This window comes from Lepidochelys olivacea, assembly GCF_965140295.1.
Source record: "Lepidochelys olivacea isolate rLepOli2 genome assembly, chromosome: 9".
Classification (NCBI taxonomy): domain Eukaryota; kingdom Metazoa; phylum Chordata; order Testudines; family Cheloniidae; genus Lepidochelys; species Lepidochelys olivacea.
Genome location: NC_140419.1, coordinates 101,510,778 through 101,533,977, shown reverse-complemented (window position 1 = coordinate 101,533,977; position 23,200 = coordinate 101,510,778). Strand labels below are relative to the sequence as shown.

General features: G+C 39.5%; 1 protein-coding gene across 6 annotated transcripts in view; it reads right to left on the bottom strand.

The window, feature by feature from the left end:
• Positions 1-23,200, bottom strand: part of LRCH2 (leucine rich repeats and calponin homology domain containing 2) — an 82,284-nt gene that overhangs the window by 37,496 nt on the left and 21,588 nt on the right. For all 6 annotated transcript variants that reach the window (XM_084639680.1, XM_084639679.1, XM_084639683.1 and 3 more), the window contains exons 2-6: positions 10,071-10,215; positions 7,911-8,037; positions 2,097-2,202; positions 1,873-2,009; positions 124-257 (exon numbers count right to left, since the gene is read on the bottom strand). In XM_084639680.1, the coding sequence (XP_084495806.1) occupies positions 124-257; positions 1,873-2,009; positions 2,097-2,202; positions 7,911-8,037; positions 10,071-10,215 (649 nt within the window). The remainder of the gene's footprint in view (positions 1-123; positions 258-1,872; positions 2,010-2,096; positions 2,203-7,910; positions 8,038-10,070; positions 10,216-23,200) is intronic.

The window sequence follows — 23,200 nt, the reverse complement described above, 5'->3', positions numbered from 1 at the left end:
GATGCCTTAAAAGTAAATACAACTATTAACATTATATGACCTCACTGTGAGAGTAGTTCTCCATTATCCTAAACACTTATTTCATAGCAAACATTAAGTAGTTTTAAAGAAGAAAAGTAATACCTGTCTGTGAGTGGCTGGGATGGGATTCTTTTACACAGTGATGGAAGATCTAAGGAATCTGGTTTTTTATCTATTCGGAGGCATTCTTGAATACTGAGGAATTTAAATATGTGAACTTTACCCTTTAAACATATCTGTTAAACACATGAAAAAATTAATTTAGATGCATGGTATATTTATATCATACACTTTCTACATTTAAGAGTTATTTTTATTAACTTTCTACTATACAAGAATTTACTCTTCCCACTCTCAAATGAAAAAAAAATAGAGAGTTTTAGTAGTTTAGCAGTCAGGGCTGGAAAAAAAAATCAAATTGTCCAGAAGCCCAAGACAAGCAGACCTGCTCTTTAGGCACATAAAAGTGCAAGGTCTGCCTGCCTGCAGAGTAAGGACAGCAGAGAAGGCTGCCCATGGTCTTAATGACATCAGGCACAGACACAAGGTGGGTGCCATGACGTGTCATATTGGACCAACTTCTCTTGGTGAGACACAAACTTTTGAGGTGTGTAAGCTCGAAAGCTTGTGTCTCTCACCAACAGAAGCTGGTCCAATAAGAGATATTACCTCAACCACTTTGTCACTAATATTCTGGGAGCAACATGGCTACAACAACACTGCATACATCAAACACAGAAGCATTTGGATACCAATCAGAGGGAAAGGTATCAGGGTGCCTGAAGCTGCAACAAAGGTAAATAAGACATCTCCGGGATCAGGGAGGAAAGGAGCGGAGTTTGGACATTTCTGATACATGCTGTATGAAACTTATAATACATATTATCAAACTAAGCCAGTATAAAGGTTATAAACAGATAAGATTAAACTCCAACATTAATTTTCTTATTTCAAAGATGTTTCTAATAAGTACAACTCATACAACTGTATTCAAGAAAATTTAATGATTACTTTCAAATTTCAATAAGGGGGAAAAAAGTACGATATAATACCCAGATAAAGGTTGTGTACGTATCAGTAATTTAAAGTTAAAAAAAAAGTTACAGGAATGTAGTAATTATCTCCAAAACAAGCATCACAAGCCCAGGAATATCAGAATTAAACTTAAGAAATCCAAAAATGTTAAGGTATGGAAATGCAAAGGTATGGTTGTTTGGGTGCCTTTAATCTACCCTGTAATGATGTTATTCAATAACTTATACAGTTACCATGCAATTATGACTACTACATATTGTTTGTAGTTTCAGATTAGATTAAACTGATTAAGACCATTTTTGGGGGTGGGCCTTGCTCATTATGTCTCTATAGGGCTGGGTTGAGGAAAAGATCAGCAACAGAAAGCAGATGGAAAGAACAAGCAGAAATATGGATGCAGAGAAAGAACGATAGCTGTGTGTGGGAGAAAGGAGACTAACCCTAATAGTCACACCTACAATTTTTCTCCTGGGTTAAATCTTTGGATGTTCACAACAATTTGTCAGACTACCACATAGTATAAATCAACATCAGCCTGATTTTTGGGGGTTTATTCATAGGTTTGTAGGTTTTTTGTTTTTTAAAGGACAGAATGGACTACTACAATTATCTATTCTGGCCTCCACATTAACTAATGTAAAGGGTGGGATGAATGATTAAACTACAAAATAATGTTTTGAGCAAAGGATTATGGGTCAAGAAATGCCCTTATGTTTCCTTGTGCCACTGGCAGTTGGTTGGTAATTAACCTAACACATCTCACCCTTTCTTAAAATGCTGGGAAAGTTGAGAAAATGCAAGTTCTTTTATACTAACCTGTGCCGGTGGTATCTGCATTGGATTGTTATCCAAAATTATTACTTGTAAATGACGTAATTTCCTGTAACAAATTGGGATCTCTGTAATTTTATTACAAGAAAAATCCAGCTTTACCAAGGGAAGGTCTCCCAATTCTGTTAAGGGGGAAAGAAAACAAAATCAGACACCCTAATATTTTGTGTAATTTACCTATTTCAACACGAGGATGGTGAGCAGCTTACCATCTGGCAACACATGGAGATTATTTCTTCTAATGTTCAGTTCTCTAAGTGACTGCAGTTTTCCTATTTGCTGGGGAAGGACCTGAATCTCATTGCAGCTGATATCCTAAGTAAAAGATAATGAGTCAATGAGCTGAATATCTTGACTGAAATTAAACAAAGGAAAAAATTTCAGTGAAAGCTATTACAAAAACACGTTTTAAAGAACAATATCCTCATTCCTTCCCCCTCCCCCTTTCTTACCAAATTGAGAGCTGCTATAACTCAGCTCTAAGGAGAGCCTTTCCAATCTGCAGCAACATTTGGTAGTGTGGGAGCCCAATCAAGGAGTCTAATCCAATGGACAAGGAAAGACCACCTTGAGATTTGCACTGGACCCAATCAGAAGATCTGGATTTGATTCCCATCTCTGTCTTTTGTGTGATTGCAGACAGCTCACCTACATTCTGTACCTCTGCAAAATGGGGATAACAACCTTTCTTCTTCCCTATGTTCCACAATCACCTGAGACCACTGGATCTAAAATGATGATCCTCTACTGTAGCGGTTCCAAAACTGTGGGTTGAAACACCAAATGGGGTCACACCATCAGCAAAGGGGATGACGGCAATCCCTAGTGAGTGGAAAATTCCATTTTGTGCCACACAGCGTAACCTTGCATATACAGTGTGTGCAAAGTCACAATGCATGGAGGACACCATTTCACTCTACAAAATGGCATCCTCTGCATAGCGTGACCTCACACACACCATACATACAAGGTCACACTTTGCAGACGGTGTCATTTTGCAGAGCAAAATGGCATCCTCCATGCGGCATGACTTCTCACATACGGAGCATGCAAGGTCATGCGTGCAGAGGACACCATTTTGCCCTATAAAATGGCATCCTCCATGCTGTCTGTGGTCCCAGCAGGAAATACTTCATTAAGAAAGGGTTGTGCGAGCAAAAAGTTTGGGAACCTGATGCTCTACTGCCTCAGAAAAAATATATCAGCCTAGTCTCACAAAGACTGCTGTAGACTCATTACACCTCGAAGTGGTTCAGCCACAGGGAATAAGCATGGTTTACACCTACTTCACACAGGTGTTGCAAGACTAAATTAATTAACGTTTGTTTAGGCATTCATGTAAGCGAGGGAAGGTACCTCTCAACAAGGTGGACAACACCATAAGGCATGTGGTGAAGAAGTGGATGTACCTTCCCCAGCTGGCCAGTAATGAACTGGTGGTCATTTTGCATAGGCAGGATGGTGCCAACATCCCTTGAATAGGTGATCTATGCCACACTGCGGTGATCATTCATGCATTCTGTCTTTTGACATACCAGGACGCTATGGTGAGGAGCACTGCAGCAAGTGCTGTGTGTGATGTCAGCAGGAAGCAAATAGCGAGGACCCCTTCCAGCCAAGATGTCGCCATGTACTTGAGTGGAAGGCAAGTTTGGAACAGACCCTGGAAGGCGAGTTTGGAACAGACTGGGGAGACTTTGCTTCACTTTAGACTTGTGCCCACAATGCCATACGACGGCTGCAGCAGCTTACTGGCTGCCTCTGGACATGGTATGAGGAACGTCAGGAGGTGGGAGTCCTGGTGCCCCAGGTCAAGAACATTGGGTACGCAGTCATTACTCTGACAGCAAGGACCATACTCAAGAGGACATTGAAGGATGCCATCCATTGGCAGTAAGTAGAAAACCTGAGACGGAAGTCACATCAGGGCAAGGCTTTTGAGGTGACATGCAAGTGGGATGCCAGGAATCACTTCCTCCCCAGGGACAGCTTCACCTGATTTGACAACTGGAAATTCAGCAACAGGGCTTGGCTCAATTGCATCCCGCTGAACGGAGCCATTGGAACAATCGATGCAAAAAGTTTGGCTATTCTAACGAGACGTTACCCCACATCTTGTGCAGCTGCAAACTCAACTCTAAAACCTGCCAGCTATGCCACACCACTATCCAAGACCACCTAGTCAAGGCCATCCTGCCAACCATGGGAAAGGTTGCCATGAACTCTGTCCCTGAAATGGAGAATCAACTGTGACTGGACATAGTCATTACTAATGAGGAACAGAAGGTGGTTGTCATGGTGGATGTCATAGTTCCTTCTGAGAACAGAACCCTGGCCTTTTGCGGTGCCAGAGCTCAAAAGCTGGAGAAATACGCCCCCGTGGCTGATGCTTTGAGTGCCAGGGGTTACAAGGTTCAAGCACATTACTGATTGTGGGAGCCTAGGGCACCTGTGATCCTGGTAACAAGCGAGTGCTACTGGAATGTGGAATCGGTCAGTGCAGTGCCCGGCTAAAGCAGTGACTCACGCTGTCAGACACCATCAGGTGATCAAGGGGCATTTATTTAGACTAGAATATATCACCGGACATTGGCAATACCAGGAGAAATGAGCTACAGTGCCAATGAGAAGCAAAGACAGGAAAGTAGCTGAAATTCTTCTCTGGTGGACTATATTTATTCATGGACAACCTACTTTAAAATTTCAACTATTGAGGGACAATCTACACTCATTACTATATTTATTTTCCACAACCTACTCTTAGTATAACTTTCCATGAGTGATGTATTTGAGTATTTGGATACGGATATTTAACATGTACTGTTAAATTTATTAACTCTAATTTGAGATATTGCAGATTATGTATTATATCCATTTTATGACTTTTTAAATCAAACTTGCTACTTTTGGATAATTTAACATTATACTTGGATGAACAGTAACTTCTTTATTAACCAGTGTTTTAGATAATTTCAGCATATGCTTTAATAAAATATGGAGAAGACCTAAAAACTTATTTCCAACCTGGTTGAACACTGGTTCAACAAGAGAGACCTATAGCTCCAGTTTTCCAGGTGTGATTCATGTGTGCAATGATAACACTTAGATGTCACACCCAATGCTACAGATGAAAAACTGGAGATTGATTTTAAAGGGTAGGTCCTTAGAAATAAATCTAGCTTTTTTCTCCGTGCAGCTCCCCTGCTCAGGCGGTGGGACAGGTGAATCCACTTCTGCATACATGTGCCCATTCTTTCTCTTCTGCCTGCTTACTTTAGGACAGAATTCCTTCCCAACATCTCTCTCCAGCATCCATTTGGCTACTTGGGTTGCCTACCAGTTTTAAATGTTCATCGTGGATTGTTAAACTATTATGTAAGTGTACTGAAAACTGGTTAACAGTCTTCTATTTCAAGTCCATGGGGTAATTTAGGAAGGGTGATAAAAACATTCAAAAGTTACACTTCAGTTTTATTTGTGGCGACAAACGCTTTTTAATTTTCTAGATAATTATAACACAGAGTGGTGAAGTACACAAAATGAAAGGTTTTTGGTTTTTTTTAAAGGGACAAAAATAGAGCTAGGATGGTTTTTATAAATACTCCATCTCAATATTCGTGGTTGGCAACTATTGCTTTGAGTCTTTAGAATAAAGACAGCATGCCTACTTGATGGACTAGAGAGCTCTAATGCAGATATCAAACAATAGTGGAAATGATTTAATTGGGGATCAGCACTGCTTTGAGCAGGGGGTTGGACTAGATGACCTCCTGAGGTCCCTTCTAACCCTGATATTCTATGATTCTATGGACATAAAGAGTATTTAAGCACCAGGATTAAAAATACCTTCATGTTGTGTACAGATGGCAGTGTGCTTGAAAACCACTATAATAAAGGCAGCAGAGCAAAAACCCACATACGGGAGCTATATTTAATATTCAAGATTGCATTATACACCTTGTGGTGGATTTTTTATTTCTGGCAATATTTTACATGCGCATATGCAGAACACTGCAGGTCTAGATTTCTGTCAGGGAGTGATCCCATGGATCTGTAATTTTAAAAAGCCAGAATTTTTAAGTTCTACATATATACAGTATAACAAAGAACATTTTAAACGTTGCAGAAGTGCCTAAAACAGTGTACACAATTATATTACCAAAGGCATTGAGTCTGAATTGCTACAGAAATGGGGGGCAGGCTGTTTGCAATGTGCAGTGAGATAATAGTGCACCTCAACACTGACAAGTCACCACACGTAGCCCAGGTCCTCATTGTTCTATCAAGTTATTATACAGCCATTTGTACACTCAGACTCCATTCTGGGTGAAACTGCAGACAGACTGCAAAAAACTAATCTTTACTTAATATAAGATTGCCTCCTCACATGCAATTAATTCTCACTTGGCTTTTGAAGATTAACTTTATGAAACCCCTGTAAAATCCCCAATAGTAAAAACATTTATCCCGTTTTCAACTGGTAAAGATGTCGGGGCTTTAAACAGTGAGTAAACACATTTTAAAAATATGAAAGAAACCTTGACAATGTACTTTCAAATACACTAACTAGTTAATCGAAATGTAGTATTCTCAATTCCCCCCCCCAATAAAAATGTTTCTTTACCCCCACAGAAAGTATAGTACAAGAGAAAGAATAGGATAAATAATGGGCATTCATTTCACTAATATATTTCACAAAGGAAACTGAGTTCAATCTTTATTTCTGACTTTTCAAATGAAAAAGCTGGGACCTGGAATATGCTCATGTTTCATTACAGGTGTGAGTGTAATGTTCTAGACTTATCACAAAACTAAGCATATCTGTTACAGGTGAACTACAGCAACAAGTTAAAAGACCCAATTTCATTTTAAAGTAAGTGAGGCTACATTCCTTCATAATTTACTTGTTACTACATATTAAACTGAGAAACCATATTCAATAAATAGAGGTTTCTCAGATTTGTCTTTCATGTCAATGTATTAAGAGAAAGTTTGATTACTTATATATTTCAGTGTTTAGTTATTCTAAATTGTTAATAACTTTGTAACTGTACTTTGAATGCTGCAATATACGGTTGAACACTGACCATGCAATAACTAAGTTGGCATTCTGCATCAATGATTCACATCCCCCTGGACCTAGAACTGCATAGGAGAGACTCCCATAACCTGGAGGAATTAGGCTCCAGGAGGTTCCTTCCCTTGTTCCCGCCACATGGCCTTTGGGAAAAACTACAGTGGGGAATCAGTCAGACTCCAGCCAGTAGGAGCCAAAGTAGGGAGCTTTGGACATTTCTGGTAGGTCTACACTGAGTTTTGGAGCCCATAAAACCAACTCTCCCAGCCCAAGTCAACAGATTACCCCTCTCCCCGAGGCTTCAGACCCCAAGCTCCAACCCAAGCCACAACTTCAAAGAGCTGTTTACACAGCTATTTTTAAAATGCTAGCATGAGCCGTGCTAGCTCAAGTCTGCCAAGAGAACTGCTCCCCTGGGCTTCCGAGCACTGTGTAAACATACAGTCAGAGAACGTCTCAGTTTTGACTTGTCTTTCTTTGCCCTGTGCCAATCAGAATTGTTAGCAACAATCCTCTCCATCCCATCTGCCCCTTACAGTCTCTTCACCTCAGTTTAACTCCACACTTTTCCCTCTTAAACTCTTCCCCCTGCCCTGTCCCCCTCACTTCCCCTCCCCTGTTAGCTTATCTTGTAAGTAATTCCCTCCCTCCACACCCACCAAAACAAATACAGGCAACACGACATTTGCTGCCCTCACATTGTTCACTCTGCTTTTGTCTCATATCCCCTTACTCAACCAGATGGGTGTCTTTAAGCTCTTTACAGCAGGGACTGTCTTCTACTCTGTACAGTGCTTAGCACAATGGGGCCCCACTCTTAGTCAGCCCTTTGCACAATCAGAATAAACTACTAATAGTAGTAATATCAAATTATACTTTTCTTACGGCATTAATAAGTTATCTATACCACAATACACATAACAGTGGTGTACACAATTATACTCACCAACTCCATCAGGTCTCTTAACTTTCCAATTTCTTCTGGAATGGATACCAGCTTATTATTACTGACAACCAAAACTTTAAGTGGTAGGTCAAACAGGTATTTTGGCAATGTTGCTAAAAGATTTCGACTAAAAAGGGGAAAAAAAAGTTTTAATTAAAATAGTCTCTTGAAGCTTAATAGGAATTCTGAGAAAACATTCTCTCTGTTCCAATAGGTATTAAAGTACACAGCAATACCTCTCATTCAAATTTTAGCTGTGTTCCCCAGTATGAATGACTTACATGAAAAAGTCTGCCTTAACTAAATAAATTCCATGTCCCCATTCAATTTAAATAAAATAGCGTTCAAGTGTAATAATTTAGTCTTCCCATAATATGATGTAAATCTAGGGAATAAGATGCAATTATAAAAACATTTCAACATCTTGCCATGTAGAAGTAATGTCAAGTGAAATGGACTCAAGATAGACAAGACAAAATAAGCAAACCCACTGAGTTGTAAATTGAATCTCTGGGCTTGTCTACACTTGAAATGCTACAGCTGAACAGCTGCGCTTTAGTGCGTAGACTCTACCTAGGCTGATGGCAGGGGTTCTCCTGTCAGTGTAGGTAACTCATCTCCTCGAGACGCAGTATCGAGATTGATGGAAGACTGCCTACAAGTGAACTTAGGTTGCCTTAAACTATGTCGCTCTGGGGGTGTGAATTTTTCTCAGCCCTGAGCAACGTAGCTGGATTGATCTAATTTTCTAGTGTAGACCAGACCTCTCTTAGGGCTCATTTTCATTTCACCAGTACAGTCTAGTTACTCCACTCCAGCTAGCCTGGCTCAAGAGAATGACCGACCACACTATGAAACATTCAAGCTATATAGTGATTTTGACGAGCAACACAGAGCGGGAATTGAGGGAACAGTTTTGGATAACCACAGGGAGACAGGTCCTGCAGGAGTGTCTGAAAGCAGCTGAGTCCTTCCTCCTCTTCACCAAGCAAGGATACTCCCCCAGAGAAGTAGAGCACATCATGAAATGGGCCACCCAAATACCTTGAGAACCTGCTTCAATACAGAATAGAACTCCTACTTCAATGAGCATTTGTTCTAGTCTTGTTTGAGGAGATTTTTTCTGCATCTTTTATCCCCAGAAGCAGAAGAGAATTGTGCTTTCTGGCCCTTTGCACAGGAAAAGAAAAACAAACAGTGTAGGTATCTCAGATGTCACTAGTGCTCTTAAAAACCTCCACAAAGCAGACCATTCTTACCCTGCAAATTTGCCAGTGCATAACTTCCTAAATATTCCTTCCTGTTTCAAATTTGGTCTTGTATACTACACCTCCAAAAGCTTCTGACTAAACTTCACTTGAAGTTTGAGTAAAAAAAAAAAAAAAAAAAAAAAAAAGACAAGACATTGGGGGGGAAAAAGCATTCGAGCTTTCAAGACATGATTAACAATTATTTTTCCCGAGTCCTCTCTCTCTTTTTCTCTCAATCAAGTCACCTCAAACTTGACAAGAAAAAAATGACGGATGGTCACAAATCCCGTTGCAAAATGTATAGTGGAAGAGATTATTCCAGAATATTTTAGATGATCAGGGACCAAAATTTGGGCATATTGTACAAAACAAGTCTCAACAGCGCATGGGAAAGTTACAGTTTTCCATAATGCCCCATTCAATATATATGTATACCCATTACACTTTATAAGTCTTCCTGTAAAGCTGGTGTTTATTTCTTTTCCTTCGTCTCACAAGATCCCACTATTTGTTTGCAGTAATGCAGTCACCTCTCTCACTACTCATTTGAGTGCTAAGTCTGTAGAGCCTTCTGAACAGAATAATCCAACTTCTATAGCCTATTTCCAACCTTCATCGACACTTATCTGTATAGCACCAGAAACAAAGGAAACTTCCATTAGCTTCCCACATAGTTAGCTTCTACAATTTACTGTATGGAATACGGTAATACAGTCAACTCCTTCCCATGAAGGAAGAAGCAGGAGCTACTTGACCTACAACCAAAAGACAAAAACTATAGAACAATGTTTAACAAGCTGAGGAAAAGCGGGGAACAAATGTAATGAAGGTCCTGAGGATGATGAATGCCATCTTTCCTGATGGTCTATATATAATCCCTAGACATCAACAGGAAAAAACAGTTACTCACCTAATATTAAGATATGTTAACATTTGCAGATTTTTGATGGCTTCAGGAATGGATTTGATGCAGTTGTGATAGAAATTTAAAGTCTCAAGTGGTGCAAACAGCCAGACATCTGAAGGAATTTCAGTAAATCTGTTCTTTGAAAGATCTGAAACAAAAAAAAGAAAAAAAAAGACTGTTTTCTAAAAAGTCAAAAATTTAAACCAAAATTGAAGAGATACACAAGACAACTGCTGTCCTTGCCATGTCCCTGCAAGATTAGGTGTTTGATGTTCATAAGTATTTTGGTTTTACTAGATGCTGCTGAGAAAAATCATAATGATGATTTTGATAATTAAAATAAATAACAGACGAAAGCCTTCCAAAAATAAAAAATAGTGAAAGATACCATTAACATTGCATTTGATTATAAACTTATGCTATAAAAAGTACAAGAATCTAAAGTTATGCTACACCCTACTCCTATAAAGAAGTTAGAAATATTCATCACAATTTTAAATTGTAAATTTTTTCCTCAGTTCTATACATCTGTTTATTCCTCTAATTTTTTCACTTGCTAGGTGCAACAAGACAACTCATTTAACATATTACAAGACAACTGAATAGATTGTTTCCCACTGGTACCAGTTACATTAGAACCTAACGTTCTAAAGTTGTTTCAGGATATCTGCAAGAATAAAGCTAGGTGTGCAGAACTTATCCATTCACCCAGTTAAACAACATTATTTTAGCAGATTTATCATGCCTTTCATCTTAAGAAAACACAACTGTCATGTCTTCCATTTAAGAAGTACTAATCAAACAGTTCAAAACAGAATAAAATCCAGACAAACACACACTAGGATTATTTTAGTGGGCAGAAGAGGGGTGTAGTTTCCACCACATTCAAGTCGCCACGGTGATGTGTTCCAAATGATGGCTTGCATTTTGAAACTAAATGGTTGGAACAAATTTGAATACTACAGACTATACGAAAAAAGTTCCCATACTATAAAAAAGTTGCAACGACTTCATCAAGTCTACGTTCTCAAACCAAGTGACAGAATCAGTGCATGTCATCTTTGACAGGTGAGTTCACTGAGTAGTTTTAATACACATCCATTTAAAAGTGTGGTATGAACCCTGAATTCCAGAGGTGATCAGTAAAGCTGCAATTTAGCCACAGAGGGCAGAGCAGTCACAGAATCCGTGACTTCCAAAGACCTCCGTGACTTCAGCCAGTGCCGGCTGGGAGCTGCAGAGTCCCCTGTTGCCTGTGGAAGCATGGAACTGCGGGGTACGCCCACTGCCCCCAGGCAGGAATGGGGGGGAGGACCCCTGCTGCTCCTGGCCGCCCCAGGCAGCAAGGGGGGGACCCTCGCTGCCGAAGCTGCCAGCGGAGGGGGCCCCTGGAGCTTCCAGTCCACGCCAGATGCCCAGGCTCCCCATTTTGTTATGGATATTTTTAGTAAAGGTCAGGGACAGGTCACGGATTCTGTGAATTTTTCATTATCGCCCACGACCTGTCCGTGACTGTTACTAAAAATATCTGTGACAAAATCTTACCTGTATTGATCAGTTAACCACCAAAAGTTTTTAAAAAAATGTGTTAAGATCCTTAGCACAATAGTATATATCACAAAGACAAGTGACTTCACTTGGATAGAGCAGTAACGCCCTTTGAGTCCTTTCTCACTATCAACTCAGTGATTTAATATCGAGCAAAACCATTCAGCTAATTAAGTTATGACAGGACAGTGGGTGGGCAAATGTCCACACAGAAATGTCAGACTGGAATGGACCTCAACAGGTCGCTTAGTCCAGTCCCTGGCACTGAGGCAAGTCTAGGTATTATTCTAAGCTATTCCTGACAGGTATTTGTCTAACCTGTTCTTCATAACTTCCAACAACAGAGAATCCACATCCTCCCTAGGAAATTTGTTTCAGTGCTACACTTTCAATTACAAAGGTTTTCCTAAAGTCTAACCTAAATCTCCTTTGCTGCAATTTAAGACCATTACTTCTTGCCCTGTTCTCAGCGGATGAGAAGAACAATTTAACACTCTTCTTTATAACAATCTTTTATGTACACGAAAACTCTATCACATCCCCCCTCAGTCTTCTTTTTCCCATACTAAACAAACTTAACTGCATGCATAAAATGCATGATTTGTGTACAAAGCTGCAGTAATGTCAAATTAGAAGTGCACAATGTAAGGACCTTGCTGCTCTCTATGAACATTTGGCTTTTTGTGCCAATTTTCAGTAAAGATCAAAGTAAAATCCTGGCCGCACTGACGTCAATGGCCAAGATCTCAGCCCAAGTTTTTAGAACAAAATAAGATCCCCTAACATTAGGGTTTAAATGAGGTATGATAACCTTTATATAAAATTTTAAGTGTTAAAAAAGTAACTACCTATACAGTATCTTTTCATTCATGAATAATTTTTTTCTTCAAGAAAACAGGAAGACTGGGGAAGAGTCAGGCCTATCTATTTCTTTATACATTTGCGTAAGGCTTTTTCTTCAGGGAGTGGCTGAACACTGTTCTTTACCGAAACTGACAAAATGAGGTAACAGCTTCTTCCAAAATAATCCATAACAATGAACAGTAAAGTTACGTATGGGATTAATTCATTTGTCAATTATATTTAGACTTGGAAAAATTAGATTTTTAAATTGGTAAACATTTCACCAAACACAATGGACAAAAAAATATTTCCACTGATGATGAAGTAAGGCAAAAAAAAGAAAAATGCTGCTTGAGAACACAGTAGAGTTTAAGGATATTTATTTTTATATTTTGATATGTGATGTTGACAATTTGTGTTTTAACTTTTTAAATCTCAATGTCTACGATCATTGAATAATTATATGTAGTATTACAGCACTATCATTCTTTAGCGTTATTACCACATAGGCATTATTTTTCCTCTTGCTGTTGAATAGGTCCATGAAAGATTTTCCATTGGTTATGCACCCCTTTCATCGTGTGGATAAAACATAAAAAATGCTTAAGAACAAACACTGATATCAGTCAAAATTATAAAAAACATTATTAAAATCTAGTTCTGCCAAGCCTACTTATATTGAATATAGATTAAGGGCACACAATCTAGATAGAACACAGAGATGCAAATGTTAACCAGTACCTTTCAATACTATCATTTGTGTGTTATGTACTGCAAACCAAGTTTTGAGAAAATTTGAGAATCTAAATTCAAATGTTTTGAAGTTACACAGTTTCCATAAAAATATGTACATTTGGGATTATATCTAAATTAATTTCTACATAGAGTTCTGAACTAAACTACAAAAAACCCTAATGTGCTAGCCTGACTGGTAATCGGTAAGCGTTTACTTTTTTCAGTCTTTGTGGTAATACTTGAGAAGGTTCTGAACCTACAACCAATCTACTAGAATTCTTTGAGGGGGTAAACAAGCATGTGGACCAAGGGGATCCAGTGGATATAGTGTACTTCGGTTTTCAGAAAGCCTTTGACAAGGTCTCTCACCAAAGGCTCTTACACAAAGTAAGCTGCCACGAGAGAAGAGGGAAGGTGGTCTCATGGATAGGTAACTGGTTGAAAGACAGGAAACAAAAAGGGATATAAATGGTCAGTTTTCAGAACGGAGAGAGGTAAACAGTGGTGTCCCCCAGGGGTCTGTTCTGAGACCAGTCCTTTCAACATGTTCATAAATGATTTGGAAAAAGGGGTAAACACTGAGGTGGCAAAATTTGCAGATGATACAAAATTACTAAAGATAGTTAAAACCCAGGCAGACTGCAAAGAGCTACAAAAGGATCTCTCAAAATTGGGTGACTGGACAACACAATGGCAGATAAAATTCAATGTTGATAAACGAAAAATAACGCGCATTGGAAAGCATAATCCCAACTATACATATAAAATGATGGGATCTAAATTAGCTGTTACCATTCAAGAAAGATCTTGGAGTCGTCGTGGATAGTTCTCTGAAAACATCCACTCAATGTGCAGCGACAGTCAAAAAAGCGAACAGAATGCTGGTAATAATTAAGAAAGGGATAGATAATAGGACAGAAAATATCATATTGCCTCTATATAAATCCATGGTACGCCCACATCTTGAATACTGCGTGTGGATGTGGTCGCCCCATCGCAAAAAAGATATACTGGAACTGGAAAAAGTTCAGAAAAGAGCAACAAAAATGATGAGGGGTATGGAACAGCTTCCATATGAGGAGAGATTAATAAGATTGGGACTTTTCATCTTGGAAAAGAGACGGCTAAGGGGAGATGTGATTGAGTCTATAAAATCATGACTTGTGTAGAGAAAGTAGATAAGGAAGTGTTTTTACTACTTCTCATAACACAAGAACTAGGGGTCATATAATGAAATTAATAGGCAGCAGGTTTAAAACAAATAAACGGAAGTATTTCTTCACACAACACAGTCAACCTGTGGAACTCCTTGCAGAGGATGTTGTGAAGGCCAAGACCATAACAGGGTTCAAAAAAGAACTAGATAAATTTCTGGAGGATAGGTCCATCAATAGCTATTAGCCAGGATGGACAGGAATGGTGTCCCTAGCCTCTGGGGCACCGGGCACTGGCCACTGTCGGAAGACAAGATACTGGGCTAGATGGACCCTTGGTCTGACCCAGTAGGGCCCTTCTTATGTTCTTACGTACAACACTTATGCATGTAAGCAACTTAACTTACACAATTAGTACTACTGAAATCAATGGGGAAATTCAGGTAAGTAAAGTTACAAGTATTTATGCACCTAAGTAGGTGCAGGCCTTAAGGCCTCGTCTACACTACAAAATTTTGTTGGCAAAAGTTATGCCACTTTAATTAAAACCAATGCTGCATGTCCACACTAGTTTCTTGTGTCAGCAGAGTGCATCCACACTAACAGCTCTTGCATCGACACAGAGCAATGCACTGTGGTAGCTATTCTACTGTGCAACTGGCCACAAGTTGCTTTGGGAAGGGTTAGGGTTTGCAATGCCTCATGGGACAGGTACAGCATCATATTATGCAGGTTTTTCAATCCCATCGTTGCAGGGCATCCTAGTAGATTGCCCACTGCTTTTTCAACTGAAGTGTGTTATGGGGAGGGAGAGGAGATGGTGTGTCTTGGTGGGGAAGACAGCAGGCTGACCAACCTATCCTATCAAGGAGTAATGATCTCAAGTTGCAGTGGGGGAGGTTTAGGTTGGATATTAGGAAAAACTTTTTCACTAGGAGGGTGGTGAAACACTGGAATGCATTACCTAGGGAGGTGGTAGAATCTCCTTCCTTAGAAGTTTTTAAGGTCAGGCTTGACAAAGCCCTGGCTGGGATGATTTAATTGGGGATTGGTCCTGCTTTGACCAGAGGGTTGGACTAGATGACCTCCTGAGGTCCCTTCCAACCCTGATATTCTATGATTCTATGATCCTGAAGCATGGGGAGTGGGACACCCCACACACACTTAACCCCCGGCTCTGCTTGGCACAGCAGTCTCTCCCCAAGCTGCCCGCGGTTCTGTGATTCCCTCCGAGTTCTCCCACAGTCTCCTCATTTGCCTAGAGCAGCATCCTCAGCATCTCTGTAGCTCTCGTGCAGAGGAATGTCAAAGCAGCACAGCAGTCGTCCCCCGCGCCCAACTCCCTGCCCTTGCAGCCGCAGTCTGCCTGCCTGCCGCTGTGTTCCTAGTGTAGGGCTGAACAGGAGCATTCCAAAGATTTGCTCTTTGTTCCCCAAACACAGCAGCACGCTCAGCTGTCAGATACTTCCAGGAGCTTTGAAAGCGGAGGGGCGCATGTCTGCAGAGCACCAGAGATCAAAACAGTGAGCAGAGCGGTCACAGCAGGCATTGTGGGATACTGGCAGAAGCCAGTTCTGGAGACAAAACAAACAGCAGTGTCTATGCTGACGGTCTGTCACTTTAACTTTGCTGCAAAAGGTTTTATGCCTCTCACTGAGGTGGTTTTATTTTATCACCAAACCTGCATAATATGACAGCAATTTTGCCATCAAAAGTAGATTTGCAGTGCATATGCCTCCCCTATTTTGTCGGCAAAAGTTGCCTTTTCCCAACAAAACTTTTTAGTGTAGGCAAGCCCTAAGGCTACATCTACATTACACAACTTTTAGCAACACAGCTGTGCCGCTACAGCCGTGCGGCTAAAAGGCGCGCAGCGTAGCTGCTGTTTGTCGGCAGGAGAAAGCTCTCTTGCCGACAAAGCACTGTTTACACTGGCTCTTTTCCTCGACAAAACTTGGGCCTTGTGGGGTATGTGGGGTATGTGGGGTTTTTTTTTTTTTTTAAACACTTCTGAATGACAAAAGTTGTGTCATTCACTGCCAGTCGTAGACAAAGCCTAAGACTGTATTTCAGAGGGATAAGAGGAATGCTTATTTTTCTACCTCACAGTGAATTGCTGTGATTTTTTGCTAGGTACTATTACTATGTGGCTGCATGATAGGTAGTTCAATCACTTGCACCAATAATTCTAATAATTAAATGCTGTTGATATGGTGTAAATCTATCTTGCAATAATGAGCACCCACCGCTTATTACATATTATATGTCTTATATTCATGATTGTTTCTGAAAGGAGAAATTACCCGAAGTATTCAAATTAATCTACAAAAACTCTTAGCTCTGAGTGACTTCAAGGGACATTTTATGTGCATGTATTAGAGACCTGGATTTGCCCCTTAATTCAAAAAAAGTGTAGAAAGGTCTCAAAGATAATAGTTAAAACTGCTTTTCCAAACTTATCCTAGATAAAGAGACTTGCTTTTGCAAGCAAAATCTTTTAGATAAAAAAATTGCAAATTAAAGTGGTTTTATTACTGTAATTTAAAGGAATTAAAGCTAAACCTATATAATTAAGAAAGAATGCAGGTTGTCACCAAAACCCTAATTACCAAAATTTTCTGCTTCCAAGATGCTTTGATTTTTAAAAACAGTAGAAAATGGAAGATTTTCCCGATTTAAAAATGGGTTTCTGTAGCAAAGCTATTGAAAGTCTAGTAGAAAGAAAATCACTGGTCTATTCAAATGTACAAGATAGTGACCCAGTCACTGGATTACAAAATTTTTTATTCCCCAGCCAACTATAATCCCTGTACATGCTGCATACTTTGCTTCAAATTGGATTCTTCCTTAGTTTTTTCACATGCAGGGGAACCTCAGAGTTACAAACTGAGCAGTCAACCACACACCTCATTTGGAACTGGAAGTACACAATCAGGCAGCAGCAGAGACCAAAAAGAGCTAAACAGTATAGTACTGTGTTAAATGTAAATTACTAAAAAAAATCAGGGAAAGTTTAAAAAAATATTTGAAAAGATAAGGAAACTGTTTCTGTGCTTATTTCATTTAAATTAAGATGGCTAAAAGCAGCATTCTTCTTCTGCATAGTAAAGTTTCAAAGCTGTACTACCTCAATGTTTAGCTGTAAACTTTTGAATGAACAACCATAACATTTTGTTCAGAGTTACAAACAACATCTATTCCCAAGGTGTTCATAACTCTGAGGTTCTACTGTATACTTATGAAATAAACTTCAACCTTGAATTATCTCATAGTATCTCGGTGGGGAAATAATGCAGGAGTGGACAGGGCCCAGGAATCTTGATGAGAATCCAGAGTAAATCTTCTCCAGAAAGCGTTCATTACTGCCTGAAACCTGCATCCTTTGGTGACTGAGAGCCTGTTTTAAAGAGCCTACAAAGGAAGAATTTTTCCTACTTCTGGAGCTGATCCCACGGAGGTGTTGAGCACTCAATTCCCACTGAAGTCGGTGAGGGGTTTACAAAAGTTTAATATCTTTCAGCATCAGGGCCATAGAGAGATATGAGGAAAATAGAATGCTGAGAACTGTGGCAACCCATCCCCACACAGGTATCTAGCATAGGATGGCTCATGGGAGTTTCCCTAGGTTGGAAGGGAAAAGTGTTTTGGCCCTCCAAAGCCCCAGTACGTGAGGAACTTCAGAGCACCCCTCCGTTACTGAGGGAGAGGAGGGGCTAGAAAACAGAAACCTGTAGGGCCATTCAGAAGAAAAAGTGAGAGAATATATAAATAATAATAAAAGTGACATGGATTATTTACATTCTCCATTTCCTGATGCTGTCACATTCCCCTGCCCTCCGGAATGTAATTACCTTCCAAACCAATTCCCCCATCCACACTCTGAACTTCCTTCCAAATCCCTTCTGTCTCATTTGTCCTTCTCTTTCACTCCCATTCATCTCCCCTCCATCCCCCCCAGTTTCTAGATATTTAAGGCTTCTTTCCCCTTCTTCAAGTCCAGCTTTTCAAACATCTCCCCCTGCTCTTCCGTGCCCCACCCCCATCCCCATGAACTGCTGCAGACAAACCAAGGGAAATAAAATATTGTTTGAAACAAGGTTTAGGTTTAATCCAGATGCTTTTTACACCACATCAACTGACTAATCAGAGGCGTTTTAAATGAATTAAATGCAGAAAACTGCAGTATAAAATTACAGTGTAACTGTTACAGGCATGCAGGCATATAAAAACACATTTTGCCCCCACTGATGTTCAGACGCATACACTTGTGATAACTGTCAAAAGGAGGTTATGTGTATGTACTCCAGAATGCAGTATTGCAGGTGGAGATGCGCATTCTGAGAACTGCGCATAGTTGAGCATTTCATACACTTTATAGACCATTATTGTCATATATAATATATCTTGCAGTTTAAGAAATTTCATGTCTCAAAGAATCTGAAAACAGATTTATATGCTCAAACAAGTACTGAGAGGGGCACCTTATACGTGGAATAATAATTATATGTTAAGATACCACAATCTAATTACCCTTCACACAGTGCATATGCGATCACTAGACAGAGCATTGGTGTTGAATCAACTACATGCAAATACTGGGCTCATTAAATATAACACTCCAAATACATAATGTAATTACATGCTCTACCTATTATTCCTCTCATATAATGGCAAATTTCCAGTCACTCCCTTTTCCTCTTTTCAAACACTAGGGCAAGTGTCATGAGAAAAATCACAAAGGTGGTGGGAGGTGGGGGAGACCTCAACAAACTCAAGATCTGCATCTTCCTTGACGGAGCTTCAATAGCGGAAGCAATGGTGGAATCAATAAAGCAGACATGGTTAAGGCACTTTGACAGCTGTCTCATTCAGCCCTACAGATAACCATGCCTTAGCTAGGCTGCAGCTTTCACCTTTACAGCCAACAGTGGATGTGTCCCATTCTAGCCTGTGTAGACAAAGCACGGAAAAATGTCTAGTGTTTCAGAGCAACATTTCTCCCCATATACACACACACACACACACACCCCTCCCTCAGGAACCACGAAGGCTGAAACACTTCAACATCCGCTATCACCATGATAGACATTTAACCAGACAGCATATTGTTGGAAACCAAGTGCATATGAGCCATCAACAAGAGAGCTGCTTTTGTCAAAGGAGAGCATCCTCAAAACTAACAGACAAAGCTCTAGCATGAAGGCCTCGTATTCAGAGGATGCTAATGTGGACCCAGTAACTTGAAAAACCTCTACTGCTATTAAGTGTCAGTGTTACCTATAGGCCATATGCTAATACAAACAAAATCATCTTTTTGTTACATGGACTGATGAAGCAGCTGCTCTGCGTGTGTGTCAACACCCACTAAATTCAAAGGGATTCCCATTCATGGAAGGGCTGCAGCATTGCCTCCCATCCACGAATGCAGAAGTGAACACAGACACAAGATTGCTGCTACCTCCACCAATTAATTACTGTACAATTCTTGTGAGTAATGTATTTGTATTTTGTTTTTCGTGCAGTGTGGCAAGTGAGTGTATTTAAGACTGATTTTATTAGCAAGCTTAGTCCTACAGTACAATGTTCTACAGCTAAAATGGTGGAATAATTATAGCATGTCAATGAGATGAGCCGTTATAATTTAAAGAGATTTTTGGTTTCCTGACATATGCAAAATAGGAGTTATCTCACAGAAGCTCTCCTATTTCTTAAGCTCTAGAGAATCCTCACTCCAACTAGGAGAATTCAAGCTTTTCATGGTTCCCTTCTTGGTTCCAAAACTACAAAACACAAGGGATAGTTTTTGAAAACCATGTAAATGAAGGCTGAATATGTAGGGGTTGAAGGAAATCAAGATTGGAATAGCTGGATTTAATTGCTAAACACTCTTGTACAAAAACCATTACTGGATTTCCTTATGAAGAATCTCAGTTTAAGTTTCTTTAATTATATTACTTTAACTGGAAAGGATTCCTTTCAGATTTGTCATGTACTTTAATATACACAATCATCTGGAACAAGTCATATGACTAAGTGAGGTGCTACTTAAACACCATCTCACAGTGTGCTAGTTACACACTATTGATTAATTTTCCATCCAAGGATCAACAATAACATGAAATATGTATTACTCCCATTTTACAGACATCCCACTCTCACTGCAGAAGCACCACACCTCAACCACAGTTTCATCTTCCTGTTTTACGGAAACAGCATATCTTGCCTTGAGGTAAACATGAGAACAATGGTCTGGTCCTGTACTCTGAGAAGGGCCCCTACTGTGCAGGTTACAGTTAACTTGCACATCGGATCCCCACCATAGGTCTTTTCTGCTGGTCCCCAGTAATCAGCCATTCAAAAAATCATCATCATCTAACAATATGATCAATCCCACTGTTCCTAGAATTCATCAAATTTTAACAAATAAATGTATAAAGCAGAAAATAAAGTGGGATTTCATACATGAAATACTTCTTCCTATGAGCAGGTTATTAAATAGCTTCCCAATATAGGGATTCTTCCACCGTACTCTGAATCATATGGTGGCATCAGAAACTGGATGCAATGCTAGATGGACAACTTGTCTGCTCCAGTACAGCAAGCTGTAGGTCAGGAAATCTAGGCTTTATTTCCACTTCTGCCACTGACTCCCTTGAACAAGCCACTTCACAGGCAGGGAAACGGACACACTAAGTGGAGTAATAATATTTACCTAACTTACATGGGTGTTAAGGCTTTCAAGCAACTTGTAAATGTTCAAGGGGAACATGCTTCATAGTGTTTTTTATGTTTTGCTAACATAAAAACGTAGAGTCATCCTCTAAAAGTCACCTTCTCCCTCATAAGTGCTGGCACACTTGAAACCAACCTGAAGTAAATGGAAATCCTTGGCAAGCATCTGGATTCAATTATTAGTCTTCCACTTTCACAATGGTGCTCAATGTTTGTGTCACTCCTGATGACACCAATCTGTCAGCTTTGATGAGGATAGCGCCACCAATAGGGGAGGTTGAGGGTGAAGAAAAAATTCTACTTATCTTGAATACTTAAAATAGACAATGCTGCAAAAATATATACTGTATTTTAACCCTAAATTCTAGTAGTGTCATAATTTCAGTTTCCCACTTCCATCTTTCCAGTAAACCCAGATTAGAATTATGGGTTACAAAACTGTTTTAATATTAACATTAGTTTACATTAATCTTTATAAAACAATCATAGTTTAAAGCCCCATACTTTATTTTAATGAAATGTTACTACAGTTCTATGGGTGGTGGCAAGGGGGTTGAATAATTTAGGAGGTGGGATTGCCCGTACAGTTTGGGCTCCACCCATTTAGCATTGGGAACCTCATTTGAAGATATCTTTGTTTTTCTCTCACAAGTGTGAATAGAGCCAAACCATAAGGCATATGATCCCCTATATGGTAAGCCCACACTGGGACTAAGCAGCTCTATGATTTCACCTACACTGTAGTTTTTCTGAACTTCTCACACCGATGACACTCTGCCAGAACTAGTAATTGTGGGAGCACTAGCGTAAACCAACTGTTGGAGTTTTTATTACAATTGGCTAACCCTTAGTCAGCATAAACCAGGACCATGCAATATACCACTAAAAGTAAAAAGAGGCAGGGGTATTTCAAAGAAACCCTCTGTGTAGACAAGACCAAAAAAGTTCATTCTAGTTTTCTCCAGATCATTCCACTGGATGGGGTAATTAAATATTGTCCCTAGCCTATTACCAATACATCATAAAAGCAAGCCACACTTACCCACTTAGAGACAGCAGGATCCTTTCCTCATGAACAGGTTTACATGGCGATGATTAATCTGTGCAGGACTAGAAAATATGGGACCCACAAAGGATGCTTTGTTTTACAAGTCATTCACCAGTATCTGAGTTACACAGCTGAATATATTGAAATTGAATAATTAATAATCAAATTAAGTTAGCCATTAGCCAGAGAAGGAAGGAAAAGTTACCACTCAGATTTCATATCTAGCACCTGCTCCTTTTTGCTCCCAATTTTGATACTCAATGGACTGGACAATTGTATTTAAATTTCATCTTAGAACGGTTTTTCATAAATTTATCCAACACAAACGTAGTCCCTTTCCCAGATAGAAGGGGAAAAGCGGAAGAATGAAATCACAAACGAAAATAGTTTTTTTTTTTGGTTTGTTTTTGAGAAAAGTAAACCTCAGCACTAAGACATCTTGTCAGAGCAGGGAAAATTATGATCCCTGATTATGTCTCAAGATGAATGGTAAGCCACAGAAGGCAAAGGGGAAAAAAGCCCCAAGGCTCCGATATCTACCACCACTGGAATGTGCATTAATTTACTCTTGGATTAAAAAAAAGAAGATTTGATGCCATTTAAACATCTATTAATACTAAATTTTAGTCATTCTAATATAAAACAGGCACTTTTTATATCACGGTAAAGATCCTTGGATTTCTATGACCACATCAGTGGCCAAAGACAAAGTTAAAATGAAATTTAAATTTGCTGTCTAAGTAATTGTTGTACCAGTGATGTGATTACAGACACCTACAGAAGTAATTCCAGGTCCCTGGCCTGAAAGTCAAAATACCAGGGATTTTATATAAACTTGGGTATATTTGTGATATTTTTCTCATTGAAACACAATGTAATTTCAGTGAAGAAGAGGTGGGGGAAAGGATTCTTTTCTGTTAAAAGCACAAGAAAGTCTGGACAACTGGGATGTATTCCAAGAACTACCACAAACTTCTTAAAAAGAAAAGGAGTACTTGTGGCACTTTAGAGACTAACCAATTTATTTGAGCATGAGCTTTCGTGAGCTACAGCTCACTTCATCGGATGCATAC